A 19,846-nucleotide genomic window follows, 5' to 3' on the forward strand; every position below is an offset into this window, starting at 1 on the left:
CAAGGCATTTCGACTGTGTGGATCATTGCGAAATATTGAGAAGAATGGGAATTCCAGGATATTTCATTGAGACCAAGAGGCAGGCGGCTGAACAGAACAAGAAAATGTGTGCTTTAAAATCAGGAAAGGTGTGCAGCAGGGTTGCATCCATTCACCATAATTAGTCCATCTATCTGCTGAGCAAATAATCCTAGAAGCTGATCTGTATGGGGGAAAATTGTGTGACACCAGGATTGTAGGAAAACATATTAACCTGTGATATGCAGGTTCCACAACCTTGCTTGTTAAAATCAAGGAGGATTCAAAGCATGTGCTGATGAAGAAGAAGCGTGCAGTCTTCATAGTGGATTCTATGTCTGAATGGATACATCCTATCTTCAAGGCATCGAAGACCAGAATACTCACCGCTGGACCAATAGCATTGAGATGTGGAGTGTGATAGGCCAGGTTGACTAGAAAAACAAATCCAGAGACACTCGTGTGTAAGAGAGAGTTTTCTATCCAAGAGTAATTGTATACAAAGAAAACATCCTGGCCCAGTCCAGATCAAGTCCATAAGTTCGATATTGGCCCATAAGTCTTATATTAGCTCATATGTCCAATACTAGTTCATTAATTCTTCTACAGACTCATGCAGCACATGCAATGCTGCTGAAAGCAGGAACATCACAGGGCAGGGGGTGAAAAATCTTGTGACAGCATCTCAGCACTGGCTCAGCTCTCCACGGGGCTCCTCCAGCTCCAGGGCTCTGGCTGACATCAGCGTGGCTTCTTGTGGTTTGTCAACAGAATGTGAAGCAGAGAGTGTGTGTCCTGCCTCCAGGGAGGATGACAGGAGTTCCCAGAATCCTCAGGAGAACGCCATGCCCATACAGAGGCCTCACTGGCTGTGATCTCACTGACAGGCTAGACTCCACCCCTTCACTCAAGTTGACAGGAGATGATGTCACTTCCACAGCATGGAAAAAAGATGGGCATTGTTGAAGATTTTTTTCATCTTGCTTGGATCCACAGTGGACACTCATGGAGCAGCAAGCCAGAAATCAGATAAAATCTCTTTAAAGATGTCGCTTTGAGGACCGAGGTGTCCCTGACCCGCGCCATGGTATTTTCAGTTGTCTTCTGTGCGTGTGAAAGTTGGACACTGAATACGGACGACCAGAGAAGAAGGGGTGCCCTTGCATTATGGGGCTGGCAAACAACACACTGAAAGTACGATGGACTGCTAGAGGAACACAAATCCGCCTGGGAGGTACAGTCAGGAGCCTCCTTAGAAGCAAAGACGGTGGGGCTTCATCGCATTTACCTTGGACGTGTTAACAGGAGAGACCTGCCCCTAGGGGAAAGCGCCATGCTTGGTCAAGTGGAAGATCAGCAAGAGTGAAAGGCCCCCTAATTCTACAGAGAAGAAGGGGAAGACCCTCAATGGGGTGGATTGACACAGTGGCTACAAAAAGGGGCTCAAACAGGACACCAAATTTGAGCGTGGCGCAGGACCGGGCCTGCTTTGTTCTGTTGTACCTCGGGCCGCCATGAATCAGAACCAACTGCACAACACCAGCCTAACAACCAGAGCTACCAAAACGCAGATACATGCTAGATCTGTGAGCCCGCCAGCCGCCAGCGCCAAGTGTTTGTGTTTGGTGTCCCGTTTTTGTTTGTTTAAAAACTTAAAACCAGAACATCAAACGGCTGGCAGTTTTACATAAGCACCCAGATTTATAGCTTCTTTTGGAAAACCATCACGGCTCTGTCTCCCATTTCCGAAGTGGCCTTTGCTGTGGCTCAGGCTGAACGGCAAAGGTCATCCCCCCCACGGCTGCTTCGCCTCAGTGGCTGCAGCTTGCCACATCCCACTCAGGGCCACTCCCCTACAGAGAGCGTCTTGGCTGCCCCAAACATGAGAATAGAGACATGAATGATGTGGACAAAGAGGGGAGCCCTTGAGAAGGCTCTGTGGTGGTGGAGAGGGCACAGTGCCTGAAGTCCCCGGGGATGTTACAGGACTGGGCGCTCGGCTGCCCCTTGACTCCTGTGGGGGAGCCTTGCCTGCCGTTTCTTCCTTCCCTGCTTCCTGGCTGAACTGAGGTTGTTTTTTGCCATGCTGCCCAAACCCTGGAGCTGCGAACATGGCCTTTCTAGGAAAAGCGACCCAGTAGTCACGCCCCCTGGACCTCATTGGACTCTTTTCTGGGTGCTTGGTGCTGGCCAATCCCTGCCAGGCACCAGGACACAAAGACGATAAAGCCCAGTGGCCTTCAGGGGCCCCTGTGCGGTGGGAAGTGATGAGCACTCTTAGCCCATGGTGGTGGGGCTGAGGGCGCGTCAGGCAGGCGGCTGGCGAAGGGCGTTCAGCGGGCGGAGCTACTCTGTGGAAGGTCCGCGGGGCCTGTTGTGGGAAAGGTGTATCAGTGGAGCCGAGATGTGGGAGAGGAGAGCATCAGATGGACCTTGGAAGGCTGCAGGGGCCTTCTTGGTGGGTGGAGATTCTCCCGGAAGCCACTAGGGACCTAATGAAGGTCAGTGTTCTTAAGCTGGGTGGACCCTGAGAGTAACCCTAGCACAGCAGCCTGAGGGCGGAGCCTGGGCGAGCTGGCTGGGGAGCACGGAGATCTACCAGACACTGTTGGCATGAAGCCAGCAGGAGTTGATGTGCGCCCTCAGTTACAGTGGGAGGATGAAAGGTTGGGAACGGGCACCAATCACGGAGGTTTCAAAGTCAGAAGGAAGAGCCTTTGCCAAGGCTCCGTTACATAAGCCTTTGATCCTCCTCGCCCATCTGAGCGACTAGCCTTAGCCCATGTGGCAAATGGCAAAGTTTATCCAGAGTTGAGTAACTTGCCCAAGGTTGCATCGCTTCAATAAGCACTAGAATCAAGGCTGGCAACTTCCCCACTCTGCCAGGCTGCCGCTTGTCTCCCTGCCTCGGCCCCCACCCCTAGCATCCTCACTCCCGCCCACCCCCTCCCCATCTGAATAGAAGGCGCCAGGGAAAGCGCTCTTGTGGCTGGGTTGGTTGGTTTTTTCAATGTGATAGCCACTGAGCCACTCTGACTGAAAGCGGGACCAGAGGGCGCACAACTGAAGGGGGGTGGGGCGCCTTTAGTAGCCACCCGGAGCCCAGGGTCCACTCCCTCCCACCGAAGTCTGCCCTCCCTCCAGCCTGGCTGTCTACCGCCCAGCCTGCTCTCCGCCCTCAGCTGCCTCGCCCTGGGGACTGGAGAAATTGGCTGCCTGACAGGAGGCTCTGGAAGGAGCCTCCACGAGCACCCCCCCCACACCCACCCTCTGTTGCCGAGGGCGGGGCAAGTCCCAGAAGAAATGCTTGACGCTGTGCAGACCCTTCTCTGACTGGCAACCAAGCGCATAATCAGGCCCGAAGGGGTGGGAGTGGGGCTGGGATGGGGTGGTGGTCATGGGGTCCCCTGGTCCAAGTGACTCAGGACTTTTCCACACCCTCCTTTTTCCCCACATGGTGGGCAGCCATGGAGTTCAAGGCCTGCTGCAAAAAGACTCCTGCTCCCAATTTAGGGCTGCCGAGCCCTAATTGGAACCTTTTGTGCTCCTCCAGGGCCATGTGGTCTCTGTGCTCCGGCGAGCCAGCTGCTTCCTGCAGGGGCGCGCACTTTACGGGGGGGGGGGTGTGGATTTCTGTGCTGGGGGGCCTCGGAAGCTATGCCCCTGTGAGCAGAACAGCCCCGCTGGGACCCCCCTTGCGTTTGATGGGAGTTGAGGGTGCGTGGGTTTGGGGGTGCACAGCCCAGGCTCCCACTCGCTTTTGTGCGGCAGAAGGGAAGAGGGAAGCAGATCGAATTTGCTGGGCGCCCCGGCGGCGGATCAATTGTGGCTGGCTGTCTTCACGCAGAGGCACGCCTGCCATAGCAACCCGCAGGGCTGCCAGCGAGCCGCCTGGGCCCCCTGAGCGGGAGCCGGAGCAGGCGCGGGGCTCCGAGAGGAACAGTTACCAAGGAGACCCAAGCCCGAGTTGGGGGAGGCTTCCGCCTTCCCCAGGTCCACAGCGAGAGAGGAGGGGTGCGGGGCCCGGGCCGCGGGGGATGCCGGGTAGTTCCCCTCTGGACCCCCCATTGCTCCGTGCCGGAGCCGCCAGATGTTGCCGCGTGCCGGGGCTCGAGGGGCCGAGGCGAGGCGCGGGCAGGGAGGGCCTGCGCTGGCCCCCCTAGCGCCTTCCGAGGGCGGAGGAAGCCCCGGCTGCCTCCGTCCCGGAGGACCCAGGAAAGGATGACATGACGGAGCACGACTTCCTACCCACTGTCTCCCTGCGGGGCTCCAGGAGAGGGCTGTAGCCTTTCTTCCGCCCCTTCCCCGCCAGCCCTGCAGTTGGGCGTGAGGGACCATGGGGTGTGCGTACTCGTCTCTCCTGGAGGAGACCCCCCTGAGAAGGTCAGTTTCGGAGAGGGCCCCTAGCGGCACACTGGGCTGCTGGTCCCCCTACGGGCCCAGGGCGTGCCCAGAAATGCAAGAGAGGGCCGGGCCGGGGGTGGGGGTGTGTGCTTCTCAGGGGCCGGCACCCCCAAAGTGTCTCCAGTGGAGGGGGAGTCGCAGCACGTGTTGCGAGACAGCCTGGGCTCCGGTTACGGCTGGGCTGCTGAGGTGAGGCGAACTCAGAGAGAAGGGATTTGACCTGAAAATGTAGGCGGTCCAGCCCCTTCCACCCCACTTGCCTCTGGGAGAGCAGGTGCCCTGTGGAAGGCCAGGTAGTCTCCGGGCACCTGCAAGGGTTCGTGAGCCAGATGAACTGAGCAGGTGAGCTCTACTCCAGGCTGAACAGCATGGCTTTGGGGGTGAGGAGGGAGGGCTGAGCTCTTCCCCAGGGGCAAGTCTTAACCAGTAGAAGAAAGGGCAGTAGTAGGGCAGTGCCGGAGAGAAGGTACTGGGGCCTCCGTAATCTCCTTGGGTTCCCTGCCCAGGCCAAGGGGAGGGCCTGGGGGAATCCAACTGTTCCCTCTGGGGCCTTTGGAAAGCACTTACCCTCCCGGGAAAGGCTCAACCCCGATGGTCCAGCTGGACTTGTCTGGGCTCTGGTTCTCTCCCCAGAGCTGGCAGCCAGGAGTTCCTGCTTTGCATGACCCAGGCCGCTTCCCCGCCCCCTCTGCTGGGCAGCCAAAGCTGAGCTCACCCCAGCATCCAGAGCCGGCAGCACCCCAGGCAGACTGCTGCTGTGGCTTTCTCTCCCGGGAGACGTTTTTCTGTCTCTGAGAAGCAAGACTGCCATTCCTGGTTTTGTGCTCCATAGTACCCCCGCCCTTTGAGCTCTTGTGGCCTGTCTGTCTGAGTCATCCTCCGTGTGGGCTACACAAGTGCCAGCAAAGCCCCAGGGTCTTTGAACTCACAGCATAATGGAAACGACGTCTTTCCCCTTCCTGGAAGATAGTTGTGGGGCTCTATAGAAGAGAGGCCTGAGCTAAGTCGGACGGAGGGCTCAATAGGAAGTAACTGTCTAGAAATGAATGAAGGCAACGTATGTACAAACATGCCTGATGCAATCAATGTATGGAGGATAACAAGAGTTGTAAGAGTTCCCAATAAAATGACCAGCGCTTGGTGGCTTCGTGAACTACTCATTGAGCTGCTAACAACAAGGTCAGCAGTTCAAAACCACTAGCCGTTCCTTGAAAGCAAGATGAGATTTCTGCTCCTGTAAACTGTAAAGGTTTGTCTTGGGGAGACGCATAGGGGCCCTTCTACCCTGCTCTATAGGGTCACCATGAGTGAGGTCAGAGAGACGTGACTGGCTCAGTAGCAGGCATGGTTGGTGCCCGAGTCAGGATTCGAACCCAAGTCTCTCCTCCTAACCCAGTTGCTACCATCCAGCCATGATTTTCCACACACCTTGTTTGTCCCCAACCTGATGCTCAGTGCTTTGAGGGCATGGATGAGGGCCTGCCACACGGTCTGCCCTGCCCAGACTGGCATTGCCTGGTAAGAACAGCCAGGCCTCTGGACAGCAGGGTTTGCCTATCGTCCTTTCTTCCTTCAGCAAGTCTGCAAGTCCCCCTGCTTTAAGAGTTAGTTTCTATGGAGACATTTGTCCTTTGAGGAAAAGACAGGAGCTGACTTTTTAGCTGATGTCAGGTCATCTCAGAAGCGGGAACAGGCATCCCACAAGTGCCTTCTTTGCCCAACTCTGCCCACACTGGGCAGAGGACCCAGGACAGACTGCACAAGAGTGTCATGTTGCAGAGTCCTGTTGATGAGAAAGAAGGAAGCCGCTAACTGACCAACTCCCCAAGAGCTAGAAGCTTGAATCCACTGAGGGGAGGGGCCGTGTTGAAGACGTGTCCCATCATCGCCTTACCGTGAGGGGGGGCGGGCGGGGAGCGGCTCCAAAAAGAGAACCCAGGTTCCATTTGAAGGACAGGTGGGATTTTGTGGGCAGGGTGAGAAGGGCAGCCTGGAAGAGAACAGCCTGGAAGCGTAGCAGGAGCCACCGGGTGTGGACAGGAGTGGTGGGGGGTGGGGCTGGTCCGCTCATTTAGAATACCATCTTTAATAACTCAGCTCACTGCCATCCAGTCGATGTCAGTTTCTGAGACTGCTCTTGAGGGGAGTAGAGAGCCTTGTCTTTTTTGCCTTTCTCCCTTGGAGCACCGCGGGGGGCGGGGTTGGAACTGCTGACCTTGTGGTTAATGCCCCAGCACATAACTGCCACGCCCCCGGGCACCTTGCCTTCCTTGATTAGGGGCTCGTGGATTCAAATGCATTGCCATCGAGTTGATTCCGACTCCTCAGGACCCTGCAGGACAGGGCAGAACTACCCCATAGGGCAGGGGTCCTCAAACTTTTTAATCAGGGTCCCTCAGACACGTTGGAAGGCCGGACTATAGTTTTAAAAAAAATATGAATGAATTCCTATGCACACTGCACATCTCTTATTTTGAAGTAAAAATACAAATGAGGCAAAAACACCCGGCAAGCCGGATACATGTCCTCAGTGGGCCGCATGTGGCCCGCGGGCCGCAGTTTGAGGGGCCCTGCCATCAGGTTTCTAAGCCTTTAGATCGCTACAGAAGCAGCTAGCCACATCTTCCTCCCACAGGCTCAAACCACCGGGCTTCTAGCTGGCAGCCAGGAGTGCTGAGCCGCTGAGCCGCTGGGGCTCCTGTTCCGGGTTTGACCAGTCTACTGGGCCTTATTGTTGTCCTTTTTACTGGCCCCTTCACAATCCAAAGAGCCCTGGTGGCAACGTGGACTAGGCATTGAGGTACTAACCACAAGGTCAGCGGTTCAAACTCACCAGTCAGTCCTCTGTGAGAAGATGAGGCTCTCTGCTCCCATTAGGAATTTAAAAGTCTTGGAAATCCACAGGGGCAATTCTGCTCTGAACTAACTACAGCATTGACCCGATGGGAGTGGGTTTGGTTTGACTTTTGGCTCTTCAAGATCAAAACCAATCTCTTGAATTACTTGTATACATAATACTAATTAAAAGGTATTTTCTTATGCCATAAGCATATTATTTTTTTCTTGTCACTGTCAAGTTGATGTCCACTCATAGCAACCCTATAGGACAAGCTAGAACTGCCCTTATGGATTGTGGAGACTAACTTTTTTTTTTTTTTTTTAATGGGACTAGAAAGCCTTGTCTTTCTCCCTGAAGCACGCTTGGTGGATTTGACCTGCCGACCTCACAAGTCTTAACAAGTAGCCCAAATGGGGGTGGGTGGGCAGGAGCCACCTTTTCCAGTCCTGCTCCTGAACCAGGGGCCAGCTTCCCGCCTGGTCACTGGGCGGGCGGCACGGTGGAGCCGGGCTGTCCCTCGACGCGCCGCGGCCACACATGCCTCTCACCGCCTTTCTCCACTTGTGTTTTTCAGGACTTCCTCGGTCAAAGACAGCAGCTTTGTGGAAAAGATGAAGAAGACGGTGAGTTGGCTCTCAGAAGGTGCTCTTCTCGGTGTGTCTTGACCCTGGTGGCCACGCAGGGAGCCCAGTGGATGGCCAGCTTCACTAGACGTCAGGAGCCCCCTGGTTAACGGGGCAGCAGGGACTGGCCCTTTTGTGTGTGCGTCCTTGCCTCTCCAGAGCTGCTTTGCTATTTCTGGGAGGGCTGGCTTTGTGCGCTTGTTAAAATCACTTCCTCTGGAACAAACCACATTAAGAAAGCATACCCTCTGTTAACTCGTGCACGGAGCCTTGGTGGCTCGTGGGCTCAGGCATTGAGCTGCAAACTGGGAGGCCAGCAGTTCAGACCCACCAGCCACTCCTAGGGAGAAGAGCGAGGCAGTTTGCTTCCATCAGAAGAGTTTCAGTCTCAGAAACCCAACGGGGTCTCTACTCTGACCTACAGGCTTATTCTGGTGGGAATCGACTTGCCGGCAGTGGGCGTGCTCTGGGCCTGAGTCATCCCCCACTGTGCCATGTCGCAATCTACCAAAAACCAAACTCACTGCCATCGAGTCAATGCCAACTCATGTCACCTAGGACAGCGTAGAACTGTCCCTAGGGGTTCCTCTTTTGTGGAGTAGAAAGCCTTGCCTTGCTCTGTACGAGTATATGAATATATTATCATTTATTTTAACCCTACCACATTGATGGGCACGTGGGAGAGTTCTGATCTTTTGAACTTACAAATAGTGGGTGACCTGAACAATTGCCAATCCGTCTCTATCAGGAGAGCGGCTCCCGGCAGTGGAGTGGCGGGGTTCAAAGGTCTGTATGTCTGTGGCCAGGGTGGACGCTGCGGATAGCCCTTCTCGAGGGCAATCCCAGAGCACGCAGTCAGCAGCAGCTTCCCCTCAGCCTGGCCAGCAGTTTAGCCAGCACTTGGGCTTTTGCCTGTGTCTTAGGATTGAAAAATGGTCGTATGGGTTTCATTTGCATCTTTCTCATAAAGCGGTTAAGCCCATTTCCCTGCGTCTCGATGGCATGCTCGATCCCTTTTTTTGGGTAAATTCTCAAATATTTTGCCCATTTTTCTGCTGGAATGGATCTTCCTCAAGGAGCACCTTAAAATCATTAGGGAGATGAATCTTTTGTCTGTGGTTTGAGCTGAAAGGATTTTCTCCAGGGAAATAGTTGGCTTTTTTGGGTATCTTTTTATTGTGATTTGAGTGAAAGGTTACCGAGTACCTGGTCCCTCCACTCGACAATTCCTATGAATGTAAATCCCCACCGGGTGAGACAGCACCTGGACTTCAGCGGCTGACAGACTGTCCCAGCCTAAAGATACAAACTAACCCTTCGGCGTGTTCTTCCATGCTGAGTTTCGTAGTTGACGCGTACGTTTCCATCGAGCAGTGGCGTCTGGTGGTGCAAGCTGTGGAGCCTGCTCTCCTTCACGCTCGGCTCGCTGAAGACCCAGCAGAGCCTGTCTCTTGTCTGCTGGTCTCACGCCCTCTCGTTATCCCGCCCTGCTCATCCAGAGCTGTTCGAGTCGTGTCCACAGTGTGCTGTTTCAGGTCTGCGATCTGTTAATACCCACGGTCCAACTAGTTTAATTATCGAGTCGTGTAATTTGGTTTCCTATCTGGTAGAGCCAGGCCCTGCTCCACTTCCTCCCATTACCCGGATTTCCTGGCGATTCCTTGGCTGTTATTTCACATGTATCTGTTCACCGGAACCGTTTTCCACGAGCAGAAAGCCCAGTCTTTCACCCGCTGAGCTGCTGGTTTTGAACTGCCGACCATGTGGGTCACAGCCCAATTGCATAACCACTACAGCGCCAAGGCTTCAGCTATGAGTCAGCATTGCCTTGATGACTGTGTTTGATATTTGGTGGGGGCACTGTGGAGAGCTTTAGTGGCGTGGAACTCACTGATCATTCAGTTCACCCTTTCACGTGCACAGTTCACCCTTTCACGTGCACAGTTCACCCTTTCACATGCACAGTTCACCCTTTCACGTGCACAGTTCACCCTTTCACGTGCACAGTTTACCCTTTCACGTGCACAGTTCACCCTTTCACGTGCACAGTTCACCCTTTCGTGTGCAGTTCACCCTTTCGTGTGCACAGTTCACCCTTTCGTGTGCAGTTCACCCTTTCATGTGCAGTTCACCCTTTCGCGTGCACAGTTCACCCTTTCGTATGCAGTTCACCCTTTCGCGTGCACGGTTCACCCTTTCGCGTGCACGGTTCACCCTTTCGCGTGCACGGTGTCAACCACTTTTAGCCCACAGAGTTGTGTAGCCAGCACCACCGCCCATTTGAGAACACTGTCCTCACCTCGGGGAGAAACCGGGTGCCCACTAGCAGTTCACCCATATACCTCTATGTCTCCCCCAGTCCCAGCAGCCACCCGGCTGTTTGTCTCTAGAGTTGCCGATTCCTGGCATTTCAGTCAGTGGATGATTCGGGTCACTGGTCCCTTGCGGCCGGCGTCTTTCACGCAGCAGCGCGTGTTCGTGGGCCCCACCATGTGCAGCAGGCATCGGTCCACGGCCCAACCATCTTCCGTGTTTTCTCTCTCTCTTCTATACCAGTCTGTAATTGCAACTGGTTCCTTAAAAACATATTTCTATATGTTTTATAACTACTGCGATTATTTAGCTACTATTTTACACCCGGTTGGGCGTAGCGGTTACCCATTGGGCTGCGATCTGCAAGGTCGGCAGTCCTAAACCCCCAGCCCCTCCAAGGGAGAGAGAGAGGCTTTCTTCTCCTGTATGTGTTATAGGAAATTCAGAACATTTAAATAAGGAAACATTAAGTCAGTTGTGATTTGTAAGTTTCCTTTGTACTGCATGCCTGTATCAGTTAGCGTTCAATAAAAAATAACAAGCTACTTTGGGCAATTTAAACTGGGAGAAGATTAAAACACAGGGAAACGGGCTTACAGAATTCCTGGCAGGACAGAAGGAGCAGGTTTCAGACTGGTCTCCAGCATACTAGGGGGTACTCCCTTCCTCAGAAAAAAGCTATTTATTTAAGTTTTTTTTACAAAACAGCCTTATCACCTTCAAAGTAGTCTGCATTACATTTAATATATTTGTCAAATCTGAGATTCCACTCTTGGAAACATTTTTCTTCTTCTTTTTAAATCATTTTATCGGAGGCTCATACAACTCTTATCACAATCCATCCATCCATCCATTGTGTCAAGCACATTTGTACATTTGTTGGCCCTCATCATTCTCAAAACATTTGCTTTCTACTTGAGCCCTTGGTATCAGCTCATTTTTTTCCTCCCTCCCCACTCCCCTTCCCTCATGAACCCTTAATAGTTTATAAATAATTATTGCTTTAAAAAAATAATAATTATTCCTTTATGTTTTACATGGTCTCCCTTCACCCACTTTTCTATTGTCCGTCCCCCAGGGAGGGAGGAGGTTATATGTAGATCCTTGTCATCGGTTCCCCCTTTCTACCCCACCTTCCCTCACCCTCTGGTATCGCCACTCTCACCACTGGTCCTGAAAGGATCTCTGTCCTAGATTCGCTGTTTCCAGTTCCTATCTGTGCCACTGTACATCCTCTGGTCCAGCAGAATTTGTAAGGTAGAATTGGGATCATGATAGTTGGGGCGGGGGGGGGGGGGCATTGAACTAGAGGAAAGTAGTATGTTTCATCATTGCTACATCACACCCTGACTGGCTCATCTTGGAAACATTTTTCAAACTCATCTGTTTGAATGGCTGACGGTACTTCCCTTGCTTTTTTCCTCCACCTCTTATATGTTTTCAAATTGCTCTCCTTTCATGTCCCTCTTCGTTTGGTGGAAACAAAAAGAAGTCACGCAGAGCAAGGGCAGGGAGTCAGGTGTTTGGGGCAAGAGAGGCATGCTGTTTTTACAAACACCGGCGCACTGAGATGGCTGTGCGCGCAGATGCTTTGTCATGGTGGCAAAACCAGTCCCTGTCCGCCACACATCAGGCACACAGTTACACTATCCTTTCAGAACCTCTAAAGGGGAAACTTGGTTAACAACAGTCTGACCTGGTGGAACAATCTCCAAATGCACTAGGAGTCGACATTTTCATCCATTCAGGAAGTTGCCGTATGTCCAGAATGAGGTTTGTCATGAATCGACATTTCGCCTTTTTTGAATCGAGAAATCCACTCATACACTTGAGTTTTTCCCTTAGTGCTGTCCTGTGAGCTGTGTCCAATCACAACCGTTTCTGCTGCTTTTTTCCTGAGCAGGAAACAAAATTTCACAGATACATGCTGTTCTCTTAAATTGGCCATCACACAAGACGAGGTTCTAACGAAACTGCTTTTATGAAAAAATTCACTTACCAGAGAGAATCTTCCCAGGTGATACCACTGGGTGCACTGACTCGGAGCGAGCTACTTATTGCTCACCTGGTGGGAAAAGTATGTCCTATGAAAGCTCAACTCTGGTAATTTGGGGGACACACCACGTATTACAAAGGGAACCTATTATTTCTGAATCCAGCCTGAAACTGTTGAGTTCGGGATACACCACTTGTAGCTGTGATCCAGCAATCAGGAATAACTGAAACCACCTCTTCACATCCTTTAAGCTGGAGACGAGGTCCCGGGCACTCGCAGTCTGGCTGCCCAATCCCCCCAAATGCCCCGGGAGCTGAAGCCTGGGCGTAGAACCCTGCTGCAGAGAAACCTCACGTCTGTGAAGGGTCAGGAAGGTGGGCTTTGCCTCATTTCTACCTTCCAAATCCTGAAAAGTGTCTCCAGTTGGCAGAGCCTCATTGGTATCCAGACAAGGGGGCTGAGGAAAGCGAATGTGGGGCTTTGTCGTGGCTACTGCAGAAGGGCCAGGAGGGAGGCCGAGTGCAGGCCGCGTGAGCAGTCGGACAGACCTCCTCCTCGTTGCCCACATCCTGTATCATGAGCACACTTTACTTTTATACTCGGCCAACAGCTGAATCTGAACGTGACTCTGAATCCCCTATTTAGAGGCTCTTGTGGTGTGCTGTAAACAAAATGCGTGTTTGAGAGCGAGGAGAGTCGCAGGCATCCGCTGTTTACGGGCACTGTGTGGGCGCACGTGGAAACCTTCCTCCAGGATCTCTGCCGGTGTCGCTGTGCCCACTGCCTGGCTTGGTGCCCTGTTTGGGCCATTCTCACATTTCAACCTTTGTCATAATGTTGTTGCACACTTAATCGACTACAGGATCGTGTAAACCTAACTTTTCTGTCTACTTGGAACCAAAAAAAATGCCTGGGGCTCACGTTATCTCGACTCTCACTTTTATTACAATCTCCGGAACCAAATCCGCACGCCGTCGTGTCTACGTCCACAAAAAGCAGATTACGGCGTACAGTGTACAAACGCTTTGGTCAGCTTCTCTTTTCAATTTATGCCGTGTTTCCCCAAGATGAGAAGGGTGTCAGAGTGTGATCCTGAAGCGCTGCCTGTGTAAGATTGTCGCGAGGACTCTGGCTGGCTCTGCAGAGAGACTAGTCCCAGGAGAGCTTTGGGAAGACAGTGTAACCAGGAAGAAGGAGGTTCCCTGCCGCCTGCCCGGGACGGTGGGGCCCCTGGCTCCTCCGGCGCCTCACTAAGCTTGTCTGGCCTTCTGTAGGGGAGGAACATTGTCGTGTTCTATGGCTCCCAGACGGGGACTGCCGAGGAATTCGCCAACCGCTTATCCAAGGATGCCCACCGCTATGGGATGCGGGGCATGGCAGCAGACCCGGAGGAGTACGACCTGGTAAGCCCCCCACCCCACCCCCACCCAAAATCATACCTCATCCAGTCTGAGTGAAAGCAGTAAGGTTCTCATTGGGGGAATTACAGGAGGGGACTGAAAGTTAGTCCAAGGGCAGGCAGGTTGAAGGGTCCTGTGATCCCCCTGGCCCAGCCCCCGAAGCCTGAGGTGCACCCCCGTGTGTCCAAGCCTGCACTATGCTCACCCAACCTCCACGTTCTCCCGCTGTGGGCTTCACCAGACTCCGGGCAGCTGGGGGATTGCAGGCTGCCTAGAATATTAGAATCTCATGAAGTCCCAGAGGAATTCTGTTTCCCATGCCATCCCCCCCCCCCCCCCAGGCAATAACAAGAGAACCAGCTTGAAAATCAGGACCAAGGACTCAGTCCCGTTCTGTGCCACCACTGTGTGAGCCAGGGCCAAATCCCCACGGCCTTGGGCAGGATAGTCTCCAAAATCCCTCTTGAAAGACAGCTCTCCTCCCCATGGGCCACCCAGGTCTGCTCCTCCTGGCCTCCCTTCCCCTCAACTGGCTCTCCAGATCCCCTCCTCACCCTCCCTCCTGAGCAGGCTGCTAACGCCCTTCCCTGGTGTGCCTGTGACTGTCCACTGTGTGGGAGGCTCAGGGCCGCCGCCACTTCACACCTCACCACGTGCAGTCAGAGTTAAAGGTGCTTCTGACTCAGGAGGGTGGAGCGGGTGACATCCGGAAAGGAGAGAGAGTGGCATGGAGCCAGTAGCCTTGGGAAGACTCCCCAAGATTGACCTTTCCACCCTGACCTGATGGAGGCCACACCAGATGTCTGTCCTCAGAGCCAGGACCTCCTGCAAGGGCCACTCCATCTCCCACACCAAGCCTGTTGCCCCCACCTGCTCACCTCCCTGCCCACCCAGCTCACATTTCCAGTCGGAGGAGTGCCTGGTTGGAGTCCAGTGAGGCCCAGGCCCGGTTGTACTTCCGAGTTTTCCATGGGCCTGAGGGCCACTGCTTTGTAGGCTTCCACCTCCCAGGCCTCCCCACACCCGTCGAATCTCACCATTGTGAATGTCTCTTGGAGGCCTCTCAGACCCTCACTGCCCCCTCCCTCTCTCTGCCCGATCCCTGCCCACCCCCCTGGCTGGGGCAAACCTGAGCGACCAGCCCCTGCCCTGTCCCTCCAGGCTGACCTGAGCAGCCTGGCTGACATAGAGAACTCCCTGGCGGTGTTCTGCATGGCCACCTACGGCGAGGGGGACCCTACCGACAATGCCCAGGACTTCTACGACTGGCTGCAAGAGACCGACACGGATCTCTCTGGGGTCAAGTTCGCGGTGAGTGGCCCCCCCCCCCTCAGTGTTGTCTGGAGGCCCGTGATGGGCCCGTCCCGTCTGCTCAGAGTCAGGCATTGGGGCTGCCAGCTGGAGGCCTGACAGGGAAGTGCCAAGTGGAGACCCCAGGCTGCTCGTGGATGCACCCCTGAAAAGGGAGCCTTCTTCTGCCCTTGGAACCAGTGACAATGAGATTTTGGTTCCACCGTTCCCGGGGAGGGGTGTCTGTGGACAGAGACTTAAGGACAGGAAGGTGTGGCAGGGTGACCAGGCAAGTTCAAGTGACCAGCTGGATGAACTGCCTCTGCTGGCCACCTGCAGTTGAGGTTTAGAGGAGACCCTGAACTCCAGACCATTTCCAGGGCTCAGAGGGGCCTAGCTACTCTCCCAGGACAGGAGCAGGGTCTGAGTTCCTTGGCTGCTCCTTGTACCAAGGGGGAGCCTGGCTTCTGACGCCCACCCTGTTCTGCAGGTCTTTGGCCTCGGGAACAAGACCTATGAGCACTTCAACGCCATGGGCAAGTATGTAGACAAGCGGCTGGAGCAGCTGGGAGCCCAGCGCATCTTCGAACTGGGGATGGGCGACGATGACGGGAAGTGAGTGCCCTCCCCCAGCCCCTCGGAGCCCGGGAGGCATGGGTCTGGGCTGATGCCTGTGGGATATGAGGGGCGTGCAAAGTCCCCACAGGCACCATCAGTGAGTGGAGGAAGCCCAGCGCTGCAGCCCCCACTCTCTCTCCCCACAGCTTGGAGGAGGACTTCATCACGTGGCGTGAGCAGTTCTGGCCGGCCGTGTGTGAACACTTTGGGGTGGAGGCCACAGGAGAGGAGTCCAGGTGAGGGAGGCCACCCCTGAAGGGCCTGGTTGGTGGGTGGTAGTGGGGATGTGAGGAGAGAGGTTGGCAAAAGCTCAGGCACAGGATCAGGGGCATCTCTGAGCCCCGGTTGTCTAGTGGTTATGAGTTGAGCTGCTAAACACAAGATCAGCAGTTCAAAACCACCAGCTGCTCCACAGGAGAAAGATGAGGCTTTCTACTCCCCTAAAGAGTGACAGTCTCAGAAACCCGCAGGGGCAGCTCTGTCCTGATAGGGTTGTTATGAGTCGGCATCGACTCAGTGACAGTGAGCTTTGAGTTTCTGGTCCCGGAGTGCTCTGAGTCCATGCCCACTCCTTCCCTCTGTCAAGCTGCTCTCCTGCCTAAGCTATTGGTTCTGGATTCTGGGGGTGCCCACCCGTGTTGTCATCCTGAAGGCACATTGTTGCTCTAGGGCAGGCCCCCAGGCAGGACTGATCCCCATAGCCCCTGGGCCCTGCCCACATCCACCTCACCTTGTCTCCCTTTGCCAGCATTCGCCAGTATGAGCTGGTGGTCCACTCAGACATTGACATGGCCAAGGTGTACACGGGAGAGATGGGCCGCCTGAAGAGCTACGAGAACCAAAAACCGTGAGTAGCCACCTGCTGGAGGTGAGCCTGCCGGTGCCCATCTCAGGCAGCTGCAGCCGGCTAACAGCTGGCCCCAGGACCTTCCTCCAGATCCCACCTCGTGGAGTCGCCTTATGGACCCCCTTGCTCAAGAATGTGTGGAGGGTGGGGCCTCTGCATCCTGGGCACAGCCTTGGGAAGCGACCTTTAGCTTGTCTTTGTCACTGGTGGTGGCATTCCCTCTTGGGATGCTGGCAGAGAGGCAAGAATGTGACATAGACGCTGTGTCTGAGTGGATCTTGGACAGAATCTTCTCTTAAAAGCTGCCGTCACGTCTCTGAAGCGCTTGTCCCATCCGTGGCCGTAATGGGGATGTTGATAAGCCCGCTCAGCCCACACTGGAGGGGGAGAGCCCTGGATTGGGTCAGGCTGGTGGAGCCCCTTGCAGAATTGTGGGGTTTCTGTGTGGCCCGGCCCTCTGGGGGCCCTGTGCCTTGTGGAGCCCCAGTGCCCTTTGAGGATGGGGCTTCAGGTCTGAGGAGTTTCTCTCTTTCCCACCCAGGCCCTTCGATGCCAAGAACCCTTTCCTGGCTGGAGTCACCACCAACCGGAAACTGAACCAGGGGATGGAGCGGCACCTCATGCACCTGGAACTAGACATCTCCGATTCCAAAATCAGGTACCAGCTGCTGCCACCATCTCCTCCTACTGCTCTCTGGGCCACCCCCGCCTCCTGAGCCCACCCTCAGACACCCCACTGGCCCCTCTCCTGAGCCCCGCCTCCCCTCCAGGTACGAGTCTGGGGACCACGTTGCCGTTTACCCAGCCAATGACTCCAGCATCGTTAACCAGCTGGGTGAGATCCTGGGCACCGACCTAGACGTCGTCATGTCCCTCAAAAACCTTGATGGTAGGTCTGTGATCCCACTGCACCCCACCAGCCACCTCGGGTCCAGCCCCGGCCCCTGGCAAGCCCCACCCTCCTCCCCTGCCCTTAGTGACCTTCTTAACAGTGCCAGGACCAGCTTGCTGGAAGGGCCTGGTTTACATCAGAGCCTGCCAGCCCAGAGTGGGTACCCAGGGTGCGTGCCCACGTGGGCTTGGCTTTCCGTCTGCAAGGGTCATCGGGACCCACAGCAGTACACCAGGGGGGTGGGGGCCGTGGGACTGAACACCCAGGAGAGGTAGGGCCCCGAGGGGAGTTGCTCAGAGCAAGGCTGCTGCCGGCAGAGCCCCCCAGCAGCTGGGCAGATTGAGATATGACGATGACACCACCTGGTGTGGGGGCCAGAGCCTGGAGGGCGGAGGGACAGACTGCAGTGGGCTCGGAGTGCCGGATGCAAGGTGTCAGTTTGTGAAAGGCACCTGCGTAATGTTTACTCGTCTTTCAATCCCGCCCACAAAGGTGGCGCCAAGCAGTCCCGTGGCCGCCCCCAGGGAAGAGGCAGGCAGGACACATGGTCATGGACTAAGTCCAGCCCGAAGCCTGAGGCTGGCCCACCTTCCTGTGGGATCCTATCCCCTCCTCCCCATGATAGCCCCAGGCCCCCCCATTCCTCCCTACAGAGGAGTCCAACAAGAAGCACCCCTTCCCCTGCCCCACCTCCTACCGCACGGCCCTCACCTACTACCTGGACATCACCAACCCGCCCCGGACTAACGTGCTCTACGAGCTGGCGCAGTACGCCTCGGAGCCCAGCGAGCAGGAGCACCTGCGCAAGATGGCCTCCTCCTCGGGCGAGGGCAAGGTGAGGCCCGGCGGCCGCGGCCCCTCTGCCCGCGAGCGGGGCGGGGATCCGCTGAGCAGACGCGTGCGCACGGGGTGGCGAAGAAGCGCCCACGAGCACCTGGGGCGGGGCTCCCGCTTGCTTTCCCAGAAGCCTCCGCTCACCTCCATTCCCATGACCCCCAGCCCCATCCTCACTGTGGGTCCCACGTCTCCCGCAGGAGCTGTACCTGAGCTGGGTGGTGGAGGCCCGCAGGAACATCCTGGCCATCCTGCAGGACTACCCGTCCCTGCGGCCGCCCATCGACCACCTGTGCGAGCTGTTGCCGCGGCTGCAAGCCCGCTACTACTCCATTGCCTCGTCCTCCAAGGTGCGGCGCAGCAGCTCGGCCTGGGGCCCGGGTCCACCGAGGGGGGACCGCTGCTCATGCCTTGTCGCCCCCACCAGGTCCACCCCAACTCCGTGCACATCTGTGCCGTGGTCGTGGAGTACGAGGCCAAGTCCGGCCGCGTCAACAAGGGCGTGGCCACCAGCTGGCTGCGGGCCAAGGAGCCTGCCGTCGAGAACGGCCACCGGGCCCTGGTGCCCATGTTCGTGCGCAAGTCGCAGTTCCGCCTACCCTTCAAGGCCACCACGCCCGTCATCATGGTGGGGCCCGGCACTGGCGTCGCCCCTTTCATCGGCTTCATCCAGGAGCGGGCCTGGCTGCGGCAGCAGGGTGAGTGGCTAGCCCGGCTCACCTCCCATCTCCCTGCCCCTCCTGTGCCCACTGGCGCCCCAGGTCAGGAAGGGCAAGTGTTGGGGGTGGCCAGGGCCCACCATCACCCTTACTTTCTTGCCCCCTCCCCCGCTGCCCCAGGTAAGGAGGTCGGGGAGACCTTGCTGTACTATGGCTGCCGCCGTGCTGATGAAGACTACCTGTACCGCGAGGAGCTGGCCCAGTTCCACAAGGAGGGCACCCTCACCCAGCTCAACGTGGCCTTCTCCCGAGAGCAGGCCCACAAGGTGGGGCCTGGGCGCAGGTCTGGGGGGGGGGGGGGCAGAGGGAGGGACCAGGGTCCCTCTCACTGGCCAGCTCCTCCTGCAGGTCTATGTGCAGCACTTACTGAAGCGTGACCAGGAGCACCTGTGGAAGCTGATCCACGAGGCTGGCGCCCACATCTACGTCTGCGGGTGAGTCGGGGCAGGAGTTGGGCCATGCCTGTTACAGGGTCCCTTACCTAGCCCCGGGGGCACCTCCTTCTGTCCACATCTCCAGGTGATTTGGGGTGTGGAAGAGCTTGGCCCTGCCTCCTGGGGGGACCCCTTCTCCAGCCCCCAAGTCACCTCCTTCCCGCCCCCAGGGATGCTCGGAATATGGCGAGGGACGTGCAGAACACCTTCTATGACTTGGTGGCCGAGCTGGGCGGCATGGAGCACACACAGGCTGTGGACTACATCAAGAAGCTGATGACCAAGGGCCGCTACTCCCTGGACGTGTGGAGCTAGGGGCCGCCCCATCCGCCACCCTATAATCACTTCTCTGTAATCACTCTCTTCACACCCCTTTCCCAGGCTCAGGGGGCACTGTCACCAGGCAGGTGACCCGGGCTCGAGACTTGGTGTGACAGCTCTGTGCCCTCTCAGGCGAACTGTTCGCCTCACCTGCGGCCAAAGGCACCCTGATAACAGCTGAACTGGGACCTGGCTCCTCCTGTGATTTTCAATGAGTGTAAATAATTTTAAATAATCTCTGACCCTTGGAATAAATTTTTTTTTTTGTTTTCTGTAGTTGCCTGAGATTGTTTTTTGT

General features: G+C 55.8%; 1 protein-coding gene and 1 long non-coding RNA gene across 5 annotated transcripts in view; one reads left to right on the plus strand and one right to left on the minus strand.

Moving 5' to 3' along the window:
* The window catches only part of POR (cytochrome p450 oxidoreductase), a 62,575-nt gene extending 42,751 nt beyond the window's left edge, over window positions 1–19,824 (plus strand). For 2 of the 4 annotated variants that reach the window (XM_075564880.1, XM_075564881.1), the window contains exons 3-16: window positions 7,836–7,884; window positions 13,468–13,596; window positions 14,755–14,904; window positions 15,374–15,498; window positions 15,648–15,737; window positions 16,250–16,348; window positions 16,890–17,006; window positions 17,119–17,237; window positions 17,894–18,075; window positions 18,275–18,424; window positions 18,502–18,772; window positions 18,914–19,059; window positions 19,142–19,227; window positions 19,398–19,824. In XM_075564880.1, coding sequence (XP_075420995.1) covers window positions 7,836–7,884; window positions 13,468–13,596; window positions 14,755–14,904; window positions 15,374–15,498; window positions 15,648–15,737; window positions 16,250–16,348; window positions 16,890–17,006; window positions 17,119–17,237; window positions 17,894–18,075; window positions 18,275–18,424; window positions 18,502–18,772; window positions 18,914–19,059; window positions 19,142–19,227; window positions 19,398–19,542 — 1,858 coding nt within the window. In that variant the 3' untranslated portion in view covers window positions 19,543–19,824. Of the gene's footprint in view, window positions 1–2,369; window positions 2,520–4,298; window positions 4,402–7,835; window positions 7,885–13,467; window positions 13,597–14,754; window positions 14,905–15,373; window positions 15,499–15,647; window positions 15,738–16,249; window positions 16,349–16,889; window positions 17,007–17,118; window positions 17,238–17,893; window positions 18,076–18,274; window positions 18,425–18,501; window positions 18,773–18,913; window positions 19,060–19,141; window positions 19,228–19,397 lie in introns of those variants that run through there. The other 2 variants (XM_075564883.1, XM_075564882.1) reach the window with 2 other exon arrangements.
* Window positions 12,287–17,022, minus strand: LOC142462722 (uncharacterized). The gene is made up of 3 exons (XR_012787274.1): window positions 16,232–17,022; window positions 13,799–13,864; window positions 12,287–13,461 (listed from the first exon to the last, which is right to left on the minus strand). It is a non-coding gene; the product is annotated as an uncharacterized LOC142462722 (long non-coding RNA).
* Window positions 19,825–19,846: the final 22 nt, after the last annotated feature.

The sequence above is a fragment of the Tenrec ecaudatus genome, chromosome 12 (assembly GCF_050624435.1).
Source record: "Tenrec ecaudatus isolate mTenEca1 chromosome 12, mTenEca1.hap1, whole genome shotgun sequence".
Classification (NCBI taxonomy): Eukaryota; Metazoa; Chordata; class Mammalia; order Afrosoricida; family Tenrecidae; genus Tenrec; species Tenrec ecaudatus.